This window comes from Euleptes europaea, chromosome 4, assembly GCF_029931775.1.
Source record: "Euleptes europaea isolate rEulEur1 chromosome 4, rEulEur1.hap1, whole genome shotgun sequence".
In the NCBI taxonomy this organism is placed as follows: domain Eukaryota; kingdom Metazoa; phylum Chordata; class Lepidosauria; order Squamata; family Sphaerodactylidae; genus Euleptes; species Euleptes europaea.
In genome coordinates this window covers 11,115,293-11,133,445 of record NC_079315.1, presented here as the reverse complement: position 1 = coordinate 11,133,445, position 18,153 = coordinate 11,115,293, and the positions used below count along the sequence as shown (strand labels likewise).

The 18,153-nt window shown below is 46.8% G+C and overlaps 1 protein-coding gene across 1 annotated transcript in view; it reads left to right on the top strand.

Annotated features, from left to right (window-relative positions):
- The first annotated feature begins 3,016 nt into the window (after positions 1-3,016).
- Positions 3,017-18,153, top strand: part of GPR162 (G protein-coupled receptor 162) — a 37,538-nt gene continuing 22,401 nt past the window's right edge. Inside the window, exon 1 of the mRNA XM_056848638.1 lies at positions 3,017-3,874. Within this exon, the coding sequence (XP_056704616.1) occupies positions 3,017-3,874 (858 nt within the window). The remainder of the gene's footprint in view (positions 3,875-18,153) is intronic.

The following is an 18,153-nucleotide window of genomic DNA, read 5'->3' as shown; positions in this document are numbered from 1 at the left end:
GGCCGCGGGTACACCCCCCCCTTTTTTAAAGCGGCTCGTAGGTCAGGAAGAACCGAGTCGACTGAGAGGCATATGGGGAGACGGGACTGCGGAGGGCAGCGATTGTGTGTGTGTGCCGGGAATCCCTGCCAGAGCTTGGTGGGAAATTCAGGACCTCGAGAGCGGCGCGTGTGCGGAAGAACCAGTGGCCGGGACCAACAGGAGAGCTCAGGACCGGACTCGCGTATGGAGCCTGGGGATGGTGAGAAGGAAGGCCTAGCCGGTGACATCCTGGGCTCCCATTTGGGACGCCAGTGAATTGGCAGAGCCATAGGATGCTAGAGGAGCTGGCCATAAGAGCATTGGCAGAGATGAGCATAACATTTGGGGGGGGGGAGATGCAAGGGGAGATTGCCTTGCTGTCAGCTGCTAGAATAGGAAGAGGGCATCATGAAAATGAAGAAGTAGCAGAAGAGTTCATTTTTATATGCCAATTTTCTCTACCACAAGGGAGAATCAAACCTTCCCCTCCCCTGTAGAGACACCCTGTGAGGTAGGTGGGGCTGAGAGGGCTGTGACTAGCTCAAGATCACCCAGCAGACTTCATGTGGAGGAAGGGGGAAACCAACCCGGTTCACAGGATTAGCGTCCGCTGCTCACGTGGAGGAGTGGGGAATCAAACCCGGTTCTCCAGAGTCCACCACTCAAAACCACCACTCTTAACTACTGCACCACGCTGGCTCATGGGGGCGGGAGGCCCATGCATGCAGTCCTGTATTGGTAGTGGAAAGCACTGTCTCGTTGCGGTTGACTTATGGTGACCCCCGTAGAGTTTTCGAAGCAAGAGATGAGCAGACGTGGTTTGCCCTTGCCTGCCTCTGCGTACAAACCCGGGACTTCTTTGGTGGTCTCCCATGCAAGTCCTAACTGTGGACGACCTCCTGAGTTTCCCAGCTCTGATGAGCTCAGGCTAAGCTTGGCTATTCGGGCTGCTTCCTTGGAGTGAAGGCAGGATAAAAATGTCAGAGAGAGAGAAAGAGATACAGCTATGCTCCAGTTCATTTCTGCAGGGCTTGTGCCCCAGTAAATTGCGCCTCTTGGATAAGATCTGTCAGCCACTTTTCCTCCCATAGCATCACCTGCAAGCCCCATTGCCTGAGGAAGCCACCTTGCTTTACTTCGTGGTAGGAACGTTTCTTAACAGAGGAGGCTTGTCAGAACAAAGGAAAATAAGGAGAGAGAGAGAGAGAGAGTGCTTGGTGTTTGATCCCATGTGTCAAAGTACCATAGGCGGTTATCCCGCTTGTATTCCCAGCAATGTATTAAGAGTTTGAAAATGTTATAAAAAATACTGTTTGCACTTTCTATGTATTCCCACCAATGTATTAAGAGTTTGAAAACATTATAAAAAAATACTGTTCGCACTTTGTTTGGCCCCTTTAGCTGTGAAGACGTCTTCCAACCATTTATAAGCCGTGGTATCCAAAAACCCTTTGAAAGCGATGTTTTTTATAACATTTTCAAACTCTTAATACATCGCTGGGAATACAAAGTGCGGTAACCCAAATAGACTGCCCATTACCTTCTTCCTTGATCATGTGAACTAGAATGGTTTCTGAGAGGGTGTTAGGGTCTGGGAGAGATTTCTCCTTACGTTTTTTGTCTTTTCTTCCTTCTTTTTGTAGTGAATATCCAAGCTTGAGTCGATAAGGAACTTTTGTGGAAAGGATTAATCATTCCTGCAGTTGTTGACGGGGTTTGTACATCTTCAAAAGCCAAGGAGAAGAGGACAGTCAGGTCAAGGGCCTGGCAGAAAAACAGAGGATGGTGGCTCCCCGTGGGTGCTGAAGAAAAAACTCCCTGGTATTCGATCTGTTTCTGTGAGGCTAAACATCTGCGGCGGGGATATTTGGTGCTTGAAGCCTGGTGTTCTGTGCCCTCCGAACGCCAGGGCCCTAGTCTTTTTTCCATCTCCCACTTCTCCAGCATCCCCTGAGAACATTTAATTTATCGTCCGTTTGTTCAGGAGAGAGAAAGGTGAGGTGGGAGCTGCGTTTAAGAAAGGTCATAAGTTGAGAAAGGGCGATGTTTTAAAAAAAGAGAAAGATGCAAAGACAAGACTTTGGTGGGCTGTGGTGTTAGTTCTTTACCTTCATCTTTACCTTGTTTTATTTCTTAATACGGATTATTTATTTTAAATGTGTACACCTGCCTCTTCACGTACTTGAGGGCAGCTAAAATAAAATCATAAATAAATTACAACAGTCGTCTAAGAACTACCTAGCAAAATATTAATTTCAAAAATAGAAAACCAGTAGTACAGAGCTCCCCTCTCCAAGAACCAAACAAAAAACCCAGCAGCAATTAAAACCGGCAGCAATACAGTGTTTCTATATTCCAGCAATTCGTCAAGGCCAACGTTTACTGACCAAAGATAGTGTAAAAGAAGCAGAGCTCATGTTTTCTTCAGAAAGCCAGGAGAATGTGCATCAGCAAACAATTCTCAGGTGGTTATTCTGTAACCTTGGGGGCAGTCACCATGCAGGCCCTGCGCCTCTCTGTCGAGATTCCAGCTTTGTGTAAAGAGTGAGCAATACCCTATTTGTTCTTAGAAAGCCAGAGCGGGGAGAGTAGCTCATACAGAGCAGAAACTCAGATTTTTATTTCCTCTCCTTCATTTTTTTGTGCGTCCTTTACAAAATGGAAGTTTTCCATAGTAAAACGCAAACAGAAAAAAGAACAGTATAAACAAAGAGAGAGGCCAAAGCAAAAAGAGTGTGTGTGTGTGTGGGCGGGGAGAAATGGATCCAAAGAGGGACAGTGAAGTCAACAGATCAGAGGAGGAAGGAAGGAAGGAATAACTGGGGACAGTTTGCGGCAGAGGACCCTCTCACCAGCCATGCCTCCCAAAGTCTTCCCCTACATCGCTCTCCTCCTTCCTTTTGGAGGCAGATGAGGGAAGAGCCACCGGAATCTCTGTGAGGGCCCGGCCCGTGATCTTTTGCGGCTCTCCTCCCCGCTAAACCCCCGAGGCGCCATGAATCGCATGGGGGACAGCATGGGGGACCTCTCCAAGGCCACCTTGCACAACAACTCCCTGTGGTGGCTGGCGTGCGGGCTGCTGGCCCTGCTGGCCAACTCCTGGATCATCCTGAGCATCACCGCCAAGCAGCAGAAGCACAAGCCCCTGGAGCTGCTGCTGTGCTTCCTGGCGGGGACCCATATCCTCATGGCCACTGTCCCACTCACCACCTACGCGGTGGTGCAGCTGCGGAGCGAGTCCCCTGACTACGACTGGAACGAGAGCATCTGCAAGGTCTTCGTCTCCACTTACTACACCTTGGCCCTGGCTACCTGTTTCACGGTGGCCTCCTTGTCCTACCACCGGATGTGGATGGTCCGCTGGCCCGTCAACTACCGCCTGAGCAATGCCAAGAAGCAGGCCCTGCACGCCGTCATGGGCATCTGGATGGTCTCCTTCATCCTCTCCACGCTGCCCTCCATCGGCTGGCACAACAACGGGGAGCGCTACTATGCCAGTGGCTGCCAGTTCATCGTCAGCAAGATCGGGCTGGGCTTTGGCGTCTGCTTCAGCCTGCTGCTCCTCGGGGGCATCGTCATGGGCCTGGTGTGCGTGGGCATCACTTTCTACCAGACCCTGTGGGCACACCGGAGGCATCGGTGCCATCACCAGAGGGCGGACGAAGCCGCCGCCTCTTGCCCTTCCGGGGCTCACAGTAACTTCAACGTGCCGGCCATCGTGGTGGAGGACGTCAGGGGTAAACGGCGATCGTCCCTGGACGGGTCCGAGTCGGCCAAGACCTCCATGCAGATGACCAACCTCATAAGCGCCATCGTCTTCTTGTATGACACACTGACCGGGGTGCCCATTTTGGTAAGAAATATCCCCCCCCCTCCATTCATCCTATGCCTTCATTATCCTAGAACAGTGGTTTTCAGAATTCGTGTTGTTGGGAATCGCTTCCCGCACCAACTGGTTGGCCAAGGGACCTTCACATTTTGCAAAGGATTCTGGGGCACTTAGTAGACGCAAAGAGCCCCGTGGCGCAGAGTGGTAAGCTGCAGTACTGCAGTCCAAGCTCTGCTCACGACTTGAGTTCGAGCCCAGCGGAAGTCGGTTTCAGGCAGCCGGCTCAAGGTTGACTCAGCCTTCCATCCTTCCGAGGTCGGTTCAATGAGTATCCTGCTTGCTGGGGGTAAAGGGAAGATGACTGGGGAAGGCACTGGCAAACCACCCCGTAAACAAAGTCTGCCTAGTAAATGTCGGGATGTGACATCACCCCATGGGTCAGGAATGACCCGGTGCTTGCACAGGGGACCTTTACAGTAGACCCAACACTCATTTCAGCCCCCACCATGTGGAGGCTGGAAGGCACCCAAGAATACCCCCTTGCAGCTGAACATTGCAAGGGAAGGCAGCAGTAAGCAAGCTGTCTTTTAGGAAACCTTGTCAGCCAAGAATGATCTGTCAGCAATACTGATTCTAGGACCTTAGGCAGATCGTGAGGGGGGGGGGGCACGTCGGCCATCTTCTGAACATGAAGTGGGGGTCACTGGGGGTGGGTGGGGAGGTAGTTTGGAATTTCCTGCATTGTGCAGGAGGTTGGACTAGATGACCCAGGTGGTCCCTTCCAACTCTATGATTCTATGATCTTACTGAGTAACCCTTGGAAAGTCTCTGAGAGATCTCAGGATTCCCTGGAACATGGTCTGAAAACCACTCTCCTAGATAGACTTCCGGTCCCTTTCTGAGTTTGCTAGGAGAATTCAGAATAGGGTCTTTCCTGCAGTATCATCTAGGCCAGGGGTGTCAAACTCAATTGTTACGAGGGCCAGATATGACATAAATGTCACTTGGCTGGGCCGGGCCATGCCTCGCCAGCCCAGATCGAGAGTGGGGAAGGGTTTAGGAGTACTAATGTTTTAAGTCAAAATAATTACAGATGGAGATAAATAATCTTGATTTAACGTAAGTCAGAGAAGAAAGGTTTGTGTATTTGTTTTAGTAAAGAATACGCTGTGAGTTCAGATTAATAAGAAATGCATTAACTGTTACAGAACGTTATTAGCTTTGCTCTGTTTGTTATTTGAGGAGGATCTTGCTGTGGATATGGAGTTTAAAGGAATGTGTGAAGTGTATGAATTGTATGTGTTTTATAAAAACAATAAAATGTTGTTTTAAAAAAAAGAGAATGGGGAAGGGTGGCGGCCTCAGCTGGCTCATGGAACAGATAAGAACTCTCAAGGGGTCGAATCCGGCCCGTGGGCCTTAGTTTGACACCCCTGATCTAAGCTGTAGGCAAACAGAGGATTGGATGCAGATTAGAATCATAGAATCATAGAGTTGGAAGGGACCAACAGGGTCATCTAGTCCAACCCCCTGCACAATGCAAAAAAACACACAACTGCCTCCCCCCCACACACACCCAGTGACCCCTACTCCATGCCCAGAAGATGCCCAAGATGCCCTCCCTCTCGTGAACTGCCTAAGGTCATAGAATCAGCCTTGCTGACAGATGGCCATCTAGCCTCTGCTTAAAAACCTCCATTAAATTGGTAGTTTCCACTGACCCTCCCTTCCTGCTGTAGAACCCCCTTGGTCCCCTATCCCCAAGTAGCAGAATTTTGTGTAGATCAGTGGGCTGCAGGGGGAGACAGGCAAGTTCCAGTCTGCTGGTGGAAAATACTGTCTGGATCCAATCCAGTAGCTTTTAAGGATAGTGGAAAATGGCAGGACAGAGACCAGGGTAGCCTGCAATATGCACACCCATTTCTTTCGTCTGTCTGTCCCCTGCCGTCTCTGGTCAAACAGGTTCTGCAGGTTTGTGGACTGTTATAAAAGTCAGATAAAAGAATGAGGTGCAGTGGGCAGCGTATCTATCATTCCACTGTTAAGCTGCTGGGAGGGGTGGGGGAAGCAATCATTTACACAAGCTGGAACATGACCAGAGGAGGGCAACGAAGATGGTGAGGGGTCTGGGGACCAAGTCCAATGAGGAAAGGTTGAAGGAGCTGGGTATGTTTAGCCTGGAGAGGAGAAGACTGAGAGGGGATATGATAACCATCTTCAAGTACTTGAAGGGCTGTCGTATAGAGGAGGGTGCCGAGTTGTTTTCTGTTGCCCCAGAAGGTCGGACCAGCAGCAGTGGGTTGAAATTAAATCAAAAGAGTTTCCATCTGGACATTAGGAAGAATTTTCTAACAGTCAGAGTGGTTCCTCAGTGGAACAGGCTTCCTCGGGAGGTGGTGAGCTCTCCTTCCCTGGACATATGGCCATCTGCCAGCAAGGTTGATTCTATGACCTTAGGCAGATCATGAGAGGGAGGGCATCTTGGCCATCTTCTGGGCATGGAGTAGGGGTCACTGGGTGTGTGGAGGGGAGGTAGTTGTGAATTTCCTGCATTGTGCAGAGGGTTGGACTAGATGACCCTGGTGGTCCCTTCCAACTCTATAATTCTATGGACCCCCTTGGTCCCCTATCCCAAGTAGCAGAATTTGGTGGAGATCAGTGGGCTGCAGGGGGAGGCGGGAGAATTCCATTCTGCTGATGGAAAATACCGTCTGGATCCAATGCTGTAGCTTTTAAGGATAGTAGAAAATGGCAGGACAGAGACCAGGGTTACCTGCAATATGCACACCCATTTCTTTCGTTCCCCCCGCCGTCTTAGGTCAAACAGGTTCGGCAGGCTTTTTGAGCTGTTATAAAAATCAGAGAAAAGAGTGAGATGCAGTGGGCGGCGTATCTATAATTCCACTATTAAGCTGCTGGGAGTGGGGGGAAACAATCATTTGGGGGAGGGGCTGTGGCTCAGTGAAAGAGCTTCTGCTTTGCATGCAGAAGGTCCCAGGTTCAATCCCCAGCATCCCCAGTTAAAAGGATCAGAAGACCTCCGCCTGAGACCCTGGAGAGCTGCTGCTACTCTGACCAGACAATACGGACCTTGGCGGACCAATGGTCTGATTCAGTATAAGGCAGCTTCATGTTTTCATGTCTCCAGCCTCAGATATCATAGAAGCACTCTGTTTAATGTCGTTCAGAAGGCATCCTCTCTGTCCTGAACTTAGGTTAGGTCAAAATACTTTTATGAAAAGAGAGATAGAAGAAGAAGAGTTGGTTTTTTATATGCTGACTTTCTCTACCACTTAAGGGAGAATCAAACCGGCTTACAATCACCTTCCCTTCCCCTCCCCACAACAGACACCCTACCCTGTGAGGTAGGTGGGGCTGAAAGAAGAAGAGGAGTTGGTTTTTATATGCCGACTTTCTCTACTACTTAAGGGAGAATCAAACTGACTTACAATCACCTTCCCTTCCCCACAACAGGCACCCTATGAGGTAGGTGGGGCTGAGAGAGCTGTGACTAGCCCAAGGTCACCCAGCTGGCTTCATGTGGAAGATTGGGGAAACAAATCCAGTTCACCAAATTAGGGTCTGCTGCTCACATGGAGGGGCGGGGGATCAAACCCGGTTCTCCAGATCAGAGTCCACCGCTCCAAACCCCCGCTCTTAACCACTATACCACGCTGGGTCTCAGATAGACAGATATTCCAAAATCAGATTACCTTAAAATAAGAATTCCAGAGGGGTGGATGTGTTGGTTGGTTGGTTCATTGGTTGTTTCGAGGCTTGGTAGAACTCATGGCCAAACTCATCATATTTTATAAAATCTGGTCAGCCTTTAAGGTGCCCCAGGACCCCTCTTCACTAAAAAGAAGAAGAAAACAAAACCAGGTTAGAGAGGAATGTTAACTGGGAACCATCCGAAAGAATAAACACAAACAACGCTAGGCAGCAAGCTTCCCAAGAGTAAATCACATAGAAGTACAGTACAAAAAAACCCAACCTCACAGCGAGGAAAAACAGAGATGCAATATATTCCCCGAATTCTTATCTCCTTTGGATTGTTTACTGTTCCCACACCTTCCTCCCCGTCTGGTTGAGTTCTTAGCTGGAGTTCTTCCACAGAATATATTGCATCTGGTGGACTTTTCTCTGTTTTTCCTCGCTGTGAGGTTGGGTTTTTGTACTGTATTCCTATGTGATTTACTCTGGGGGAAGCTTGCTGCATAGTGTTGTTTGTGTTTATGCTTTCGGATGGCTCCCAGTTAACATTCCTAAAAATCGTCTTATCTCTTTCGCCTGGTGTTGTTTCCTTTTTGTAGTACATTGCTTATACAAGACCATTGTTTTTTTTAATAAGTTTTTTTATTAAAAATGTCCAATAACATACAAACAAAACAGCATCTACCATCCACATACCTGTAGGTGAATGTATGTGAACACCATTGTTTGTTTTTGATTGCTACTTAAAAGAAGAGGCATTTGGCAGCTTAAAAACTTTGAATATTATACCACGAGTCTTAGGGTTGCTAGCTGTGGTCTGAAAGAATCCTGGAGATTTGGGGGTAGAGCCTGGGGGGAGTGTGAGGTTTGAGGAGGGGAGGGACTTTAGCGGGACATAATGCCATAGAACCAATCTTCCAAAGCAGCCATTTCCTCCCAGGGAACTGATCTTTAGCCTGGAGATCATTGGTAATTCCAAGAGATCTCCAGGCCTCACCTGGAGGTTGGCAAGGCTAGTAGGTACTAGACCCTTTCTTTCCCACCCCCCACCTCTTCAGCGTTGTGTAGTGGTTAAAAGCGGTGGACTCTAATATGGAGAACCGGGTTTGATTCCCCACTCCTTCACATGAGCGGTGGTCTCTAAGCTGGAGAACCGGGTTTGATTCCCCACTCCTCCATACGAAGCCTGCTGGGTGACCTTGAGCTAGTCACAGTTCTCTTCGAGCTCTCTCAGCCTCGCCTACCTGACAAGGTGTCCGTTGTGGGAAGAGGAAGTAGATTATAAGACAGTTTGATTCTCCTTAAAAGGTAGAGAAAGTCAGCATATAAAAACCAACTCTTCTTCTTCTTCTCTTGGAGTCTTGACATCCAGCCTCTATTGACAAACTTTCAGACTGCTGTCACCGCCTGCTCACGTGTATCACTCTCATAAACACATGTTGTCATCATGTCCTCGGGCTCAACTCGTGTGATGGGACATCTGAGTTAGCTCCTGATCCTCCGAAAAGAATCTGTTATTATTCACCAGCAAAATGCTTGATGTATATAGAAGGCAAGGTTGTTGTTTTCCAGGTCAGGCGGGGTTTTGCATAGTCAGGCATCTGCCAGAGCCCCAGGAAAGCCTGTTTTCGACCCTTGGGGAGCCAGCGTGGTGTAGTGCTTAAGAGTGGTGGTTTGGAGCGGTAGACTCTGATCTGGAGAACCGGGTTTGATTCCCCACTCCTCCACATGAAGCCAGCTGGGTGACCTTGGGCTAGTCACACCCTCTCAGCCCCACGTACCTCACAGGGTGTCTGTTACGGGGAGGGGAAGGGAAGGTGATTGTAAGCCAGTTTGATTCTTCCTTAAGTGGTAGAGAAAGTCGGCATATAAAAAACAACAACTCTTCTTCTTCCTCCTCCTTCTTTTTCCTCTTCCTCCTCCTCTTCCAAACCAATCATAGCTCTACCAGAGCGAAGCAAGCATGCGCCCAAAGAAAGGATTTTTAAGTTTCCTTGTAATTTTAGAAATACTCTGGAGCCTCAGAGGAAAGAAACTGTACAATTCAAGAGTTTTCCTAAAGGCTCTCTTGCTGTCTTTCCCCCCATTCCTCACCTGTACTTAGTTTGTTTTTTTGTTTGGGCTGAGAAGGTAAAACACATTCCTCCCAGAAATACGTGTCACATCTAGCTATTGTGGCTCTTGTCTCTTTAGCGTACCGAGAGTCGTCCAATTTCCCTCTGATCCTCCCAAGGAGCTGGGAAGCAGCTGGCCTTGTTCAGGTTGGCATTTTTCCCAGTTCCTTTTACTCAAGTTGTGTACGCGAGTCTGCCCCAGACTACTTCCTTGCCAAGAGCCAACGAGGAAGGCTTCTTTTACATCTTCTTACTGATCTTTTGCTATCTTCACTCTCTGTGTGCCTTTCTTTTTTTGGGGGGGGGGGGGAGGGTGGCAGCATCAGACTCCACTCTGCAAACTATGGGAGGGAGGAGAAAAGAGCATAAGAAAACTAAACCTCTGGCTCTTAGACTGCTACAACAAAGCGCATAACAACCCTTCCGCCTTAGAGAAGGCTTGGAGCGGCGGAAGTAGATGAGATTATGGAAACTTGTGTCTCTGTCCTCCTCTCAACCATCTCTCAGAGTGTGCAAACAATGCTAGAACGGCTCTGTCAAAGAACATCTTGACTCGTGTAGGCTAAAAACCCTTTCGAAACCCGTGAGCCAACAATATGATTGTGGAATTGCTGTGCTCAGAAATCAGAGATTCCTCTGTGAGGTGTGAAAGCGGACTCACTGTTCTGGTTGGATGCCGTGCCTGTCGGTTCAGTTCTTTATTTATTACAGTCCACGACCAGTATACAAGACAAGACAATTCTTTATTACAGTCAATGACCAGCACAGGTAAAACAGGTAAGCATGACCAGTAGGTATATAAAGGAAACATTAATTACAGAAAGAATAAAATGTATATGCAAATGATCTTTAGTTTTAGCTGGTATCTGTTAGGACTATCCTGTGTTTATCAACACAGGATGGTCCTAACAGATACCAGCTAAAACTACACATACCTGTCAGCAATTTAACACTTTGACATTCTCCTGGGCAAATACTAAAGATTAAATCATTTCAGGAACGAAAATCTCTGCCACTCTTCAGGATTAAAGGCCCTTCTCAGTTTTTCTGTGATTACACATTTGGGTGCAAAACCGGGCAACCACAACCAATCATGTAGTTTGGTGGTTCTTATCTGACAGAAGATATTCAAATCTAATTTCATTAGATCTTCTGGGAAACCTTTCTAGCAACAATCCTATAGTATTGCTACGAATTTTATTGTGTAAGGTACACTCAAATTACAGGTGCTCGATCGATTCTGCCGTGCCTATCAGGCACAAATCTGCCGAGTCGTTCTCTGGCCTTATCTTCTACCCCTCCCTACCCTCAGTAAGCTTTAAGGCTGCCTAGGGAAATGGAACCTGAAAGCAAAGTGCCATCGCAGACAGTTCGTTGTCGCCAGATCTACCCTAATCAGTTCGGATCAGAAAGCCTGAGGAAATTTTATTCAGATTAGCTAGCCTTCCGAGGCTAGCCAATGGGTTGCTTTGGGTCATATTTTAATTTGTCAGGTTTGGAATGCCAAGCCGTAACTTAGAGAACAACAAAAAAAAAAAAATAGCACAAATGACTAAATGGAAGCTACACAAGCAAGATATATGCATGTAACAATAAATAAATGATATCCCAAACCACAATTGTGCTACATATTTTTATAAACCCCAAACGGGTACACTATGTATTTGAATAGCTCTATGCTCTTCAAGAATCCAAACAGCTTCATAGAACAAATTACAACAGCTGATACATGATCACAACATACGTTTGACATGACATGAATTAAAAATGAAAGCCAACAGCAAGATGCATAACCACCCAAAGTAGTAACCCAATGGATTCTCTGATATCAGTTCAATAATCCACAATTGGATGTGTCAGTTTCTTTAAACGGACGGCATAATGGTAGTGTCAAACTTATGTTGTAATCATGTATTAGCTGTTGTAATTTGTTATATGAAGCTGTTTGGATTCTTGAAGAGCATATAGATATTCAAATACATAGGCCATTTTTGCATGGTAATTAGCAGCGCGTTCCAGGCTTAATTGCCCCGCATGTTTTTTTGCCTTTTGCAAGCTTAACCGGAAGTGACTGCGAAGCCGGTGCATACCTGCTTCACATTACTAAAGAGCCCATTTAACTCGACCGGTGGTGTTTGCCTCGAAGAATCCCACTCAAGGAGCTATGCAAAACAACAGAGGTGTGTTAGCTATGCACATGCTAATGGCTATGCAAACAGGAACAAAGGAGCAGGTGAGTGGGGGGTGGTGGAATGTCTCATTTTGCATTGTGCCCGTGAATAGGCATTTTTAAAGTCGCATTTAAAAAAAGAGCTTTGAGCGAGCATCAAAATTGACCATGCAAAAATGGCCATAGTGTACCTGTTTGGGTTTTATAAAAATACGCAACACAATTGCGGTTTGAGATAGCATTTATTTATTGTTACATACATATACGTTGCTTGTGTAGCTTCCATTTAGTCATTAGTGCTAATTTTTTTAAATTGCTTCTTGGCACGAGCTCAGTGTTTTCTTAACGTAATTTAGAGAACGGCTCACTTATTCAAGCTTCGAGATCTCTTCTGCACAAAGGGGCAGGCCAGCCTCATTTTCTTTTTCACACCTTATTCTATCAAGCCCCTTTTGAGAGACCGTTTCGCAAATATTTCATCTCTGCTCAGTGCTCTGGGGGCTGGTGGTGTGGCGGAGGCGGGGCATGCCTGTCGATGAAGGTGTCAAGAAGAGGAATCGGCTGCGGTTGTCAATTTGGGTAAAGCTCTCTGAAATCACCGTCAGGATCAGCCGCTGCTGGTCTTGCTGAAGAGATGCTTATCCTAATGTTTTTTGAAAAAAATAATGTTGATAGATGGATGAGGATGTTAATGGATGAGCACTCCATCGATAGAGAGAGAGGGGAAGAATAGAGCCTTCCTGCTAACAACTTATTATCCTAAACCCCTTGCAGCATACGTTGTTAATAGTATGTGGGCACTGTTGAGGACTCAGAGCGCCCGATTTAGCAGATAATCTCTCCACCAGCATGGTGTAGTGATTAAGAGCGGCGGTTTGGAGCGGTGGACTGATTTGGAGAACCGGGTTTGATTCCCCGACTCCTCCACATGAGCGGCGGACGCTAATCTGGTGAACCGGGTTTGATTCCCCACTCCTCCACATGAAGCCGGGTGACCTGGGGCTAGTCACAGCTCTCTCAGCCTCACCTGCCTCACGTGGTGTCTGGTTGTGGGAGGGGAAGGGAAGGTGAGTGTAAGCCAGTTTGGGTCTCCCTTAAGTGGTAGAGAAAGTCAGCATATAAAAACCAACTCTTTGTTCTTCTTGTGAGGTAGATGGGGCTGAGGGACCTGGAGTGAGGGTCTGCCTGAGACCCTGGAGTGCCGCTGCTGGTCTGAGTAGACAATACTGACTTTGATGGACCAAGGTCTGTTTCTGTGTTCATGTGGAGTTCAGAGAAAACTGTGACTAGCCCAAGGTCACCCAGTTGGCTTCATGTGTAGGTGTGGGGAAACCAACCCGGTTTACCGGATTAGAGTCCGCTGCTCATGTGGAGGTGTGGGGAATCAAACCTAGTTCTCCAGATTAGAGTCCACCGCTCTTAACCATTACACCACGCTGGCTCTGATACCAACTATGGCTATGGACTGACATACCATAGCCATAGACCTTGGGCTAGTCACACTCTCTCAGCCCCACCTACATCACAGGATGTCTGTTGTGGGGAGGAGAAGGGAAGGTGATTGTAAGCCAATTTGATTCTTCCTTAAATGGTAGACAAAGCTGGCATATAAAAACCACACATTTTAAAATGAAAACAGGTCATAAACTGCTGAGGGACCAAGGATCAAAAAAATTTCCCAATGATCGTTTGACGTCACAGTTACTGCCCAGTTGGTGTTTTTCACAGTTGGGCAACTGCATTGTACGCTGCACTTGGCATTGCCGTGAACACAACAGATGTAAGCCAGAACTATGTGTCTCCCTTTGGGAAAAAGAAATGTGTTACAGTCTGTGCTGGGACAATGTAATATTCTTGCGCCAGAAACACTATCTTTTAGAAAAGAGGTTTTGACTCTACACAGCATAATGACAACTGCACATATATTCCATGCCAAAAAAATTTTTGATTATGTGAAAATCCCAGCTTCAGTGGCTAAGGGTGGTCTGAGGTTTGAGCTAGAGGATAAGAGCCCCGGCACTCGGCTGGGTGGTCAGCCTGCTCAGCCACTGGTAGAAGAAGAAGAGTTGGTTTTTATATGCCAACTTTCTCTTCCTTTTAAGGAGAATCAAAGCAGCTTACAATCTCCTTCCCTTCCTCTCCCCACAACAGGCACCTTGTGGAGAGCCAGCATGGTGTAGTGGTTAAGAGTGGTGGTTTGGAGCGGTGGACTCTGATCTGGAAAACCGGGTTTGATTCCCCACTCCTCTACATGAAGCCAGCTGGGTGACCTTGGGCTAGTCATAGCTCTCTCAGCCCCACCTACCTCACAGGGTGTCTGTTGTGGGGAGGGGAAGGGAAGGGGATTGTAAGCTGGTTTGATTCTTCCTTGGGGGCATTTTTGGCTGCAGGGGAGTGGGAGGTGAGAAAGACCCCTCCCCTGGGACTTTCCTTCCCAGGGAGATTCCTCTATCCCCCTCAATCATTGTCTTCCACCAATTGGGGGGGGGGGACTCTTCCATTCAGTCTGGTGTTCCCTTACTAACTCTCCTTTTTGCTCATTTCAAATTGCTGGTTTTCTAGATAAGTACTGTTTTTAAAGTTGATTTTTAATTGTTGTTTGCCACCTTGAGGGCCCTAATTGGGTGAAAAGGCAGAATACAACTGTTTTAAATAAATAAAGTCATGTTCCGTGGGCAGAAATTGCTCTGTCCAAACACACACAGAGACAGACACACACACACACGCTGCATTGGATCAAAGCTATAAAGTCTCTCTTTTGCAACTCTCTCCCCTCCCGCACTTAGAGCCTCAATAATCCCCAGTATGGATTTTTCAAATGTGCCTTCCTTTCAATGGATTTTCAGTGCCCATTTATATGCAAAAAAGACCAAAGATGCTGGGGGGAAAATCCATCCTAAATCATGCACTGTAGAGCAAAATGTCTCTTTAATCTCCACTCCTACCTGCGATCACTTTCATATGAGCCCCATACTCAGCTGTTCATGTCACTTGCATTGGCTGGAGATCTCCTGCTATTACAACGGATCTCCAGCCGATAGAGATCAGTTCACCTGGAGAAAATGGCCGCCTTGGAAATTGGACTCTATGGCATTGAACTCCCTCCCCAAACCCCGCCCTCCTCAGGCTCCGCCCCCCAAAACCTCCCGTTGGTGGCGAAGAGAGACCTGGCAACCCTACACTCCATGAAGGCCTGGCAAAAGGGGAAACAGGCCAGCATTGCCAAAAAGTAGGGGTGCTGGTAACACCCAAGATTTGGAATGTGGCTTCCAGGTCCATAATCTGTATTTCTTCTACACAGGGTGGATTTAATTTAAGTCAAATCGATGTAAATCACTAGTCAATAAGACTAGATTTTCACGATTTAAATCACTGATCAGTAAGATTAGATTTAAATCATGGTTTTCTACATAAGCAACACTTCTCCTGATGTTGTTTCATTCGGGCCACCAGGCCTTTCATTTCTTTGTTGCAGTGTTTGCATTTTGCATGCATGCCTGTAGGGTTGCCAGGTCCCTCTTTGCCACCAGTGGGATATTTTTAGGGTGAAGCCTGAGGAGGGCAGGGTTTGGGGAGGGACATCAATGCCATAAAGTCCAATCACCAAGGCAACCATTTTCTCCAGGTGAACTGATCTCTGTCTCCTGGTATTACAACTGATCTCCAGCTAGTACCTGGAGTAGGGTTGCCTGGTCTCTCTTAGCCACCGAAGGGAGGTTTTCAGGAGCAGAGCCTGAGGAGGGCGGGGTCTGGGGAGGGGAGGGGCTTCAATGCCATAGAACCCAATTGCCAAAGCGGCCATTTCATCCAGGGGAACTGATCTCTATCGGCTGGAGATCAGTTGTAATAGCAGGTGCTCTCCAGCTAGTACCTGGAGGATGGCAACCCTACATTCCTTCCTTACCCATAGATAGCGGTACTTAAATATTCCCAAACTGGGTCTCTTTTACAGCCTGCTGCCATTATAGGTTTTCTCCTCCAGGGAGAGAATAATATGAGAAACCTCAGGCTATACACATGATTTGTGGAGAATTCTGCTCAAAAGGTTTCACAATCATTTTTACTGCTTGCCCCTCACACCTAGCTCCTTCTGCAGATTTATTCCACTCCAAACAATCTTCTATTCTTGAAATTTAGCACTTAAGAGGTGTTGATTCTGTGTGCATAGATTTGCAAAGGAGCAATGGGATTAAGGTCTTTTTCTCAAGTCTGTATGTTTATTTTATAACATTTTTGCCGTGAAGAAGAGGCATGTTATCTCTACAGGCACAAATTCACAGTTTTGAGAAACTGCAAAACCAAGCATCTGTGATAATATCTTTTAGATAGAAAAGTTGCCCAAAATAATCTTACAGAAACCTCTGGAAGAGCATGACATTGTGAATTAATTGAATGAATTTGCCAAAAATGTAAACATTGCATCAGTATACAGCCTTATGCTACATAATTAAAAAAAACAATCCTTATTTCATGATGAGTAACCTTTGGACTATAATGTATCTCAAACAGAAAACTATCTTTAGATAAAATTTTCCTCAAAAAGCATTTTATTTAATAAAATGCAATTAAAATTTTTAAAAATCCAATTTGATTTTTATCCACCCTGCTTCTAAATTTGGGATTCACAAGAAGCCCAAGAGTGAAAGACCTAGGAGTTTACTGTGCTGATAATCCCCTTTTCCTAGTGCTTCTTCTCAAGAAGCCACACGTGGAACAGAAACGACACATCTGACTCCTCATGGAAATGGGTAGGGGGTCGCACGTGTCCTCGACACTTCCAGTTGTTACTGAATCTTTGCAGGTACCGAGCACATATTGTTCCTGTTGTCGGCTACAGAATTAGATTCTTTGCTAGGGGGGCTGAAAAGTTCTTTCTTTTTGCCGGCTAAGAGGAATTCTCCCCCACCCATTAGTTTTATCCATTGTAGAGTGTTAAAATTGCATGAAACCTTGTAAAATTGCATGAAGGAACTTACCCAATGAGCTTAATGTGCCTGGGAAGGTGACTTTGGAGCTGTCTGATGGTTGAGAGCCAGTGTGGTGTAGTGGTTAAGAGCAATGGTTTGGAACGGTGGACTCTAATCTAGAGAACCGGGTTTGATTCCCCACTCCTTCACATGAGTGGTGGAGGCTAATCCGGTGAACCAGTTTGTTTTCCCCACTCCTCCAAATGAAGCCAGCTGGCTGACCTTGGGCAAGTCACAGTTCTCTTAGAGCTCTCTCAACCTCACCTACCTCACAGGGTGTCTGTTGTGGGGAGGGGAGGGGAAGGTGACTGTAAGCCGGTTTGAGTCTCCCTTAAGTGGTAGAGAAAATCAGCATATAAAAAACCAACTCTTCTTCTTCATCTTGCTTGGAGGAGACTTGAAAGAGAAGCACATTTTGCTCCACAGTGCAGTGTTTCGGCAGTACGCCCTTTTTAAAAGCCCCTTTTTTGGTTTTTCTATCGTATATAAAGAGCACCGAAAGGCCAGCTATAAATATAGTAGATAAAAATAAATGTAAACAAAAATAAAATCCTGTGTACTAAGCCACATTTGAAAAATCCATATTGTGGCATTTTGAAAGGTGAAACTGCAATGATTCGTCCGTAGATGAGGGTTTAGGCTATATGGTCTCTTGGAGGCTTCTGCACTTACCTTCCAGGGTCATTTTAGAAAGCATGTCTTCTAGCTGGGCTGCACGAGAGAGCAAGATTTGCAAACCTTTATCCAGCTTTTGGCTACACTGTGCAAGTGATAGCCAGAAGTAAGGAGTTTTTAGGGCTGATGTTGTGCTACTCTGTCTGTTGTACTTCTCTGTTGCGCACTCTGTCTGGAAAAACCAGAAACCACATGAATATATGAGAGTCAGTCCTTCTCTGCCCCCTCTACGGTCCCTTTTTAGGCGAAAGATGACCCAGCTAAGCATTGGGGAGGCGGGGGAGAAGACTGAGAGGGGATATGATAACCATCTTCAAGTACTTGAAGGGCTGTCATATAGAGGAGGGTGCCAAGTTGTTTTCTGTTGCCCCAGAAAGTCGGACCAGAACCAACGGGTTGAAATTAAATCAAAAGAGTTTCCGTCTAGACCAGGGTTGTCGAACTCACTTGTTAGGAGGGCTGGATAGGACATAAATGTCACTTGGTCGGGCCGGGCCATGTGCACGGAAGGAAGGAAGGAAGGAAGGAAGGAAGGAAGGAAGGAAGGAAGGAAGGAAGGAAGGAAGGAGGGAGGGAGGGAGGGAAAGAAGGAGGGAGGGAAAGAAAGAAAGACAGACAGACAGACAGAAAAAGAGGGAGAAAGAGAGGGAGAGAAAGAAAAGG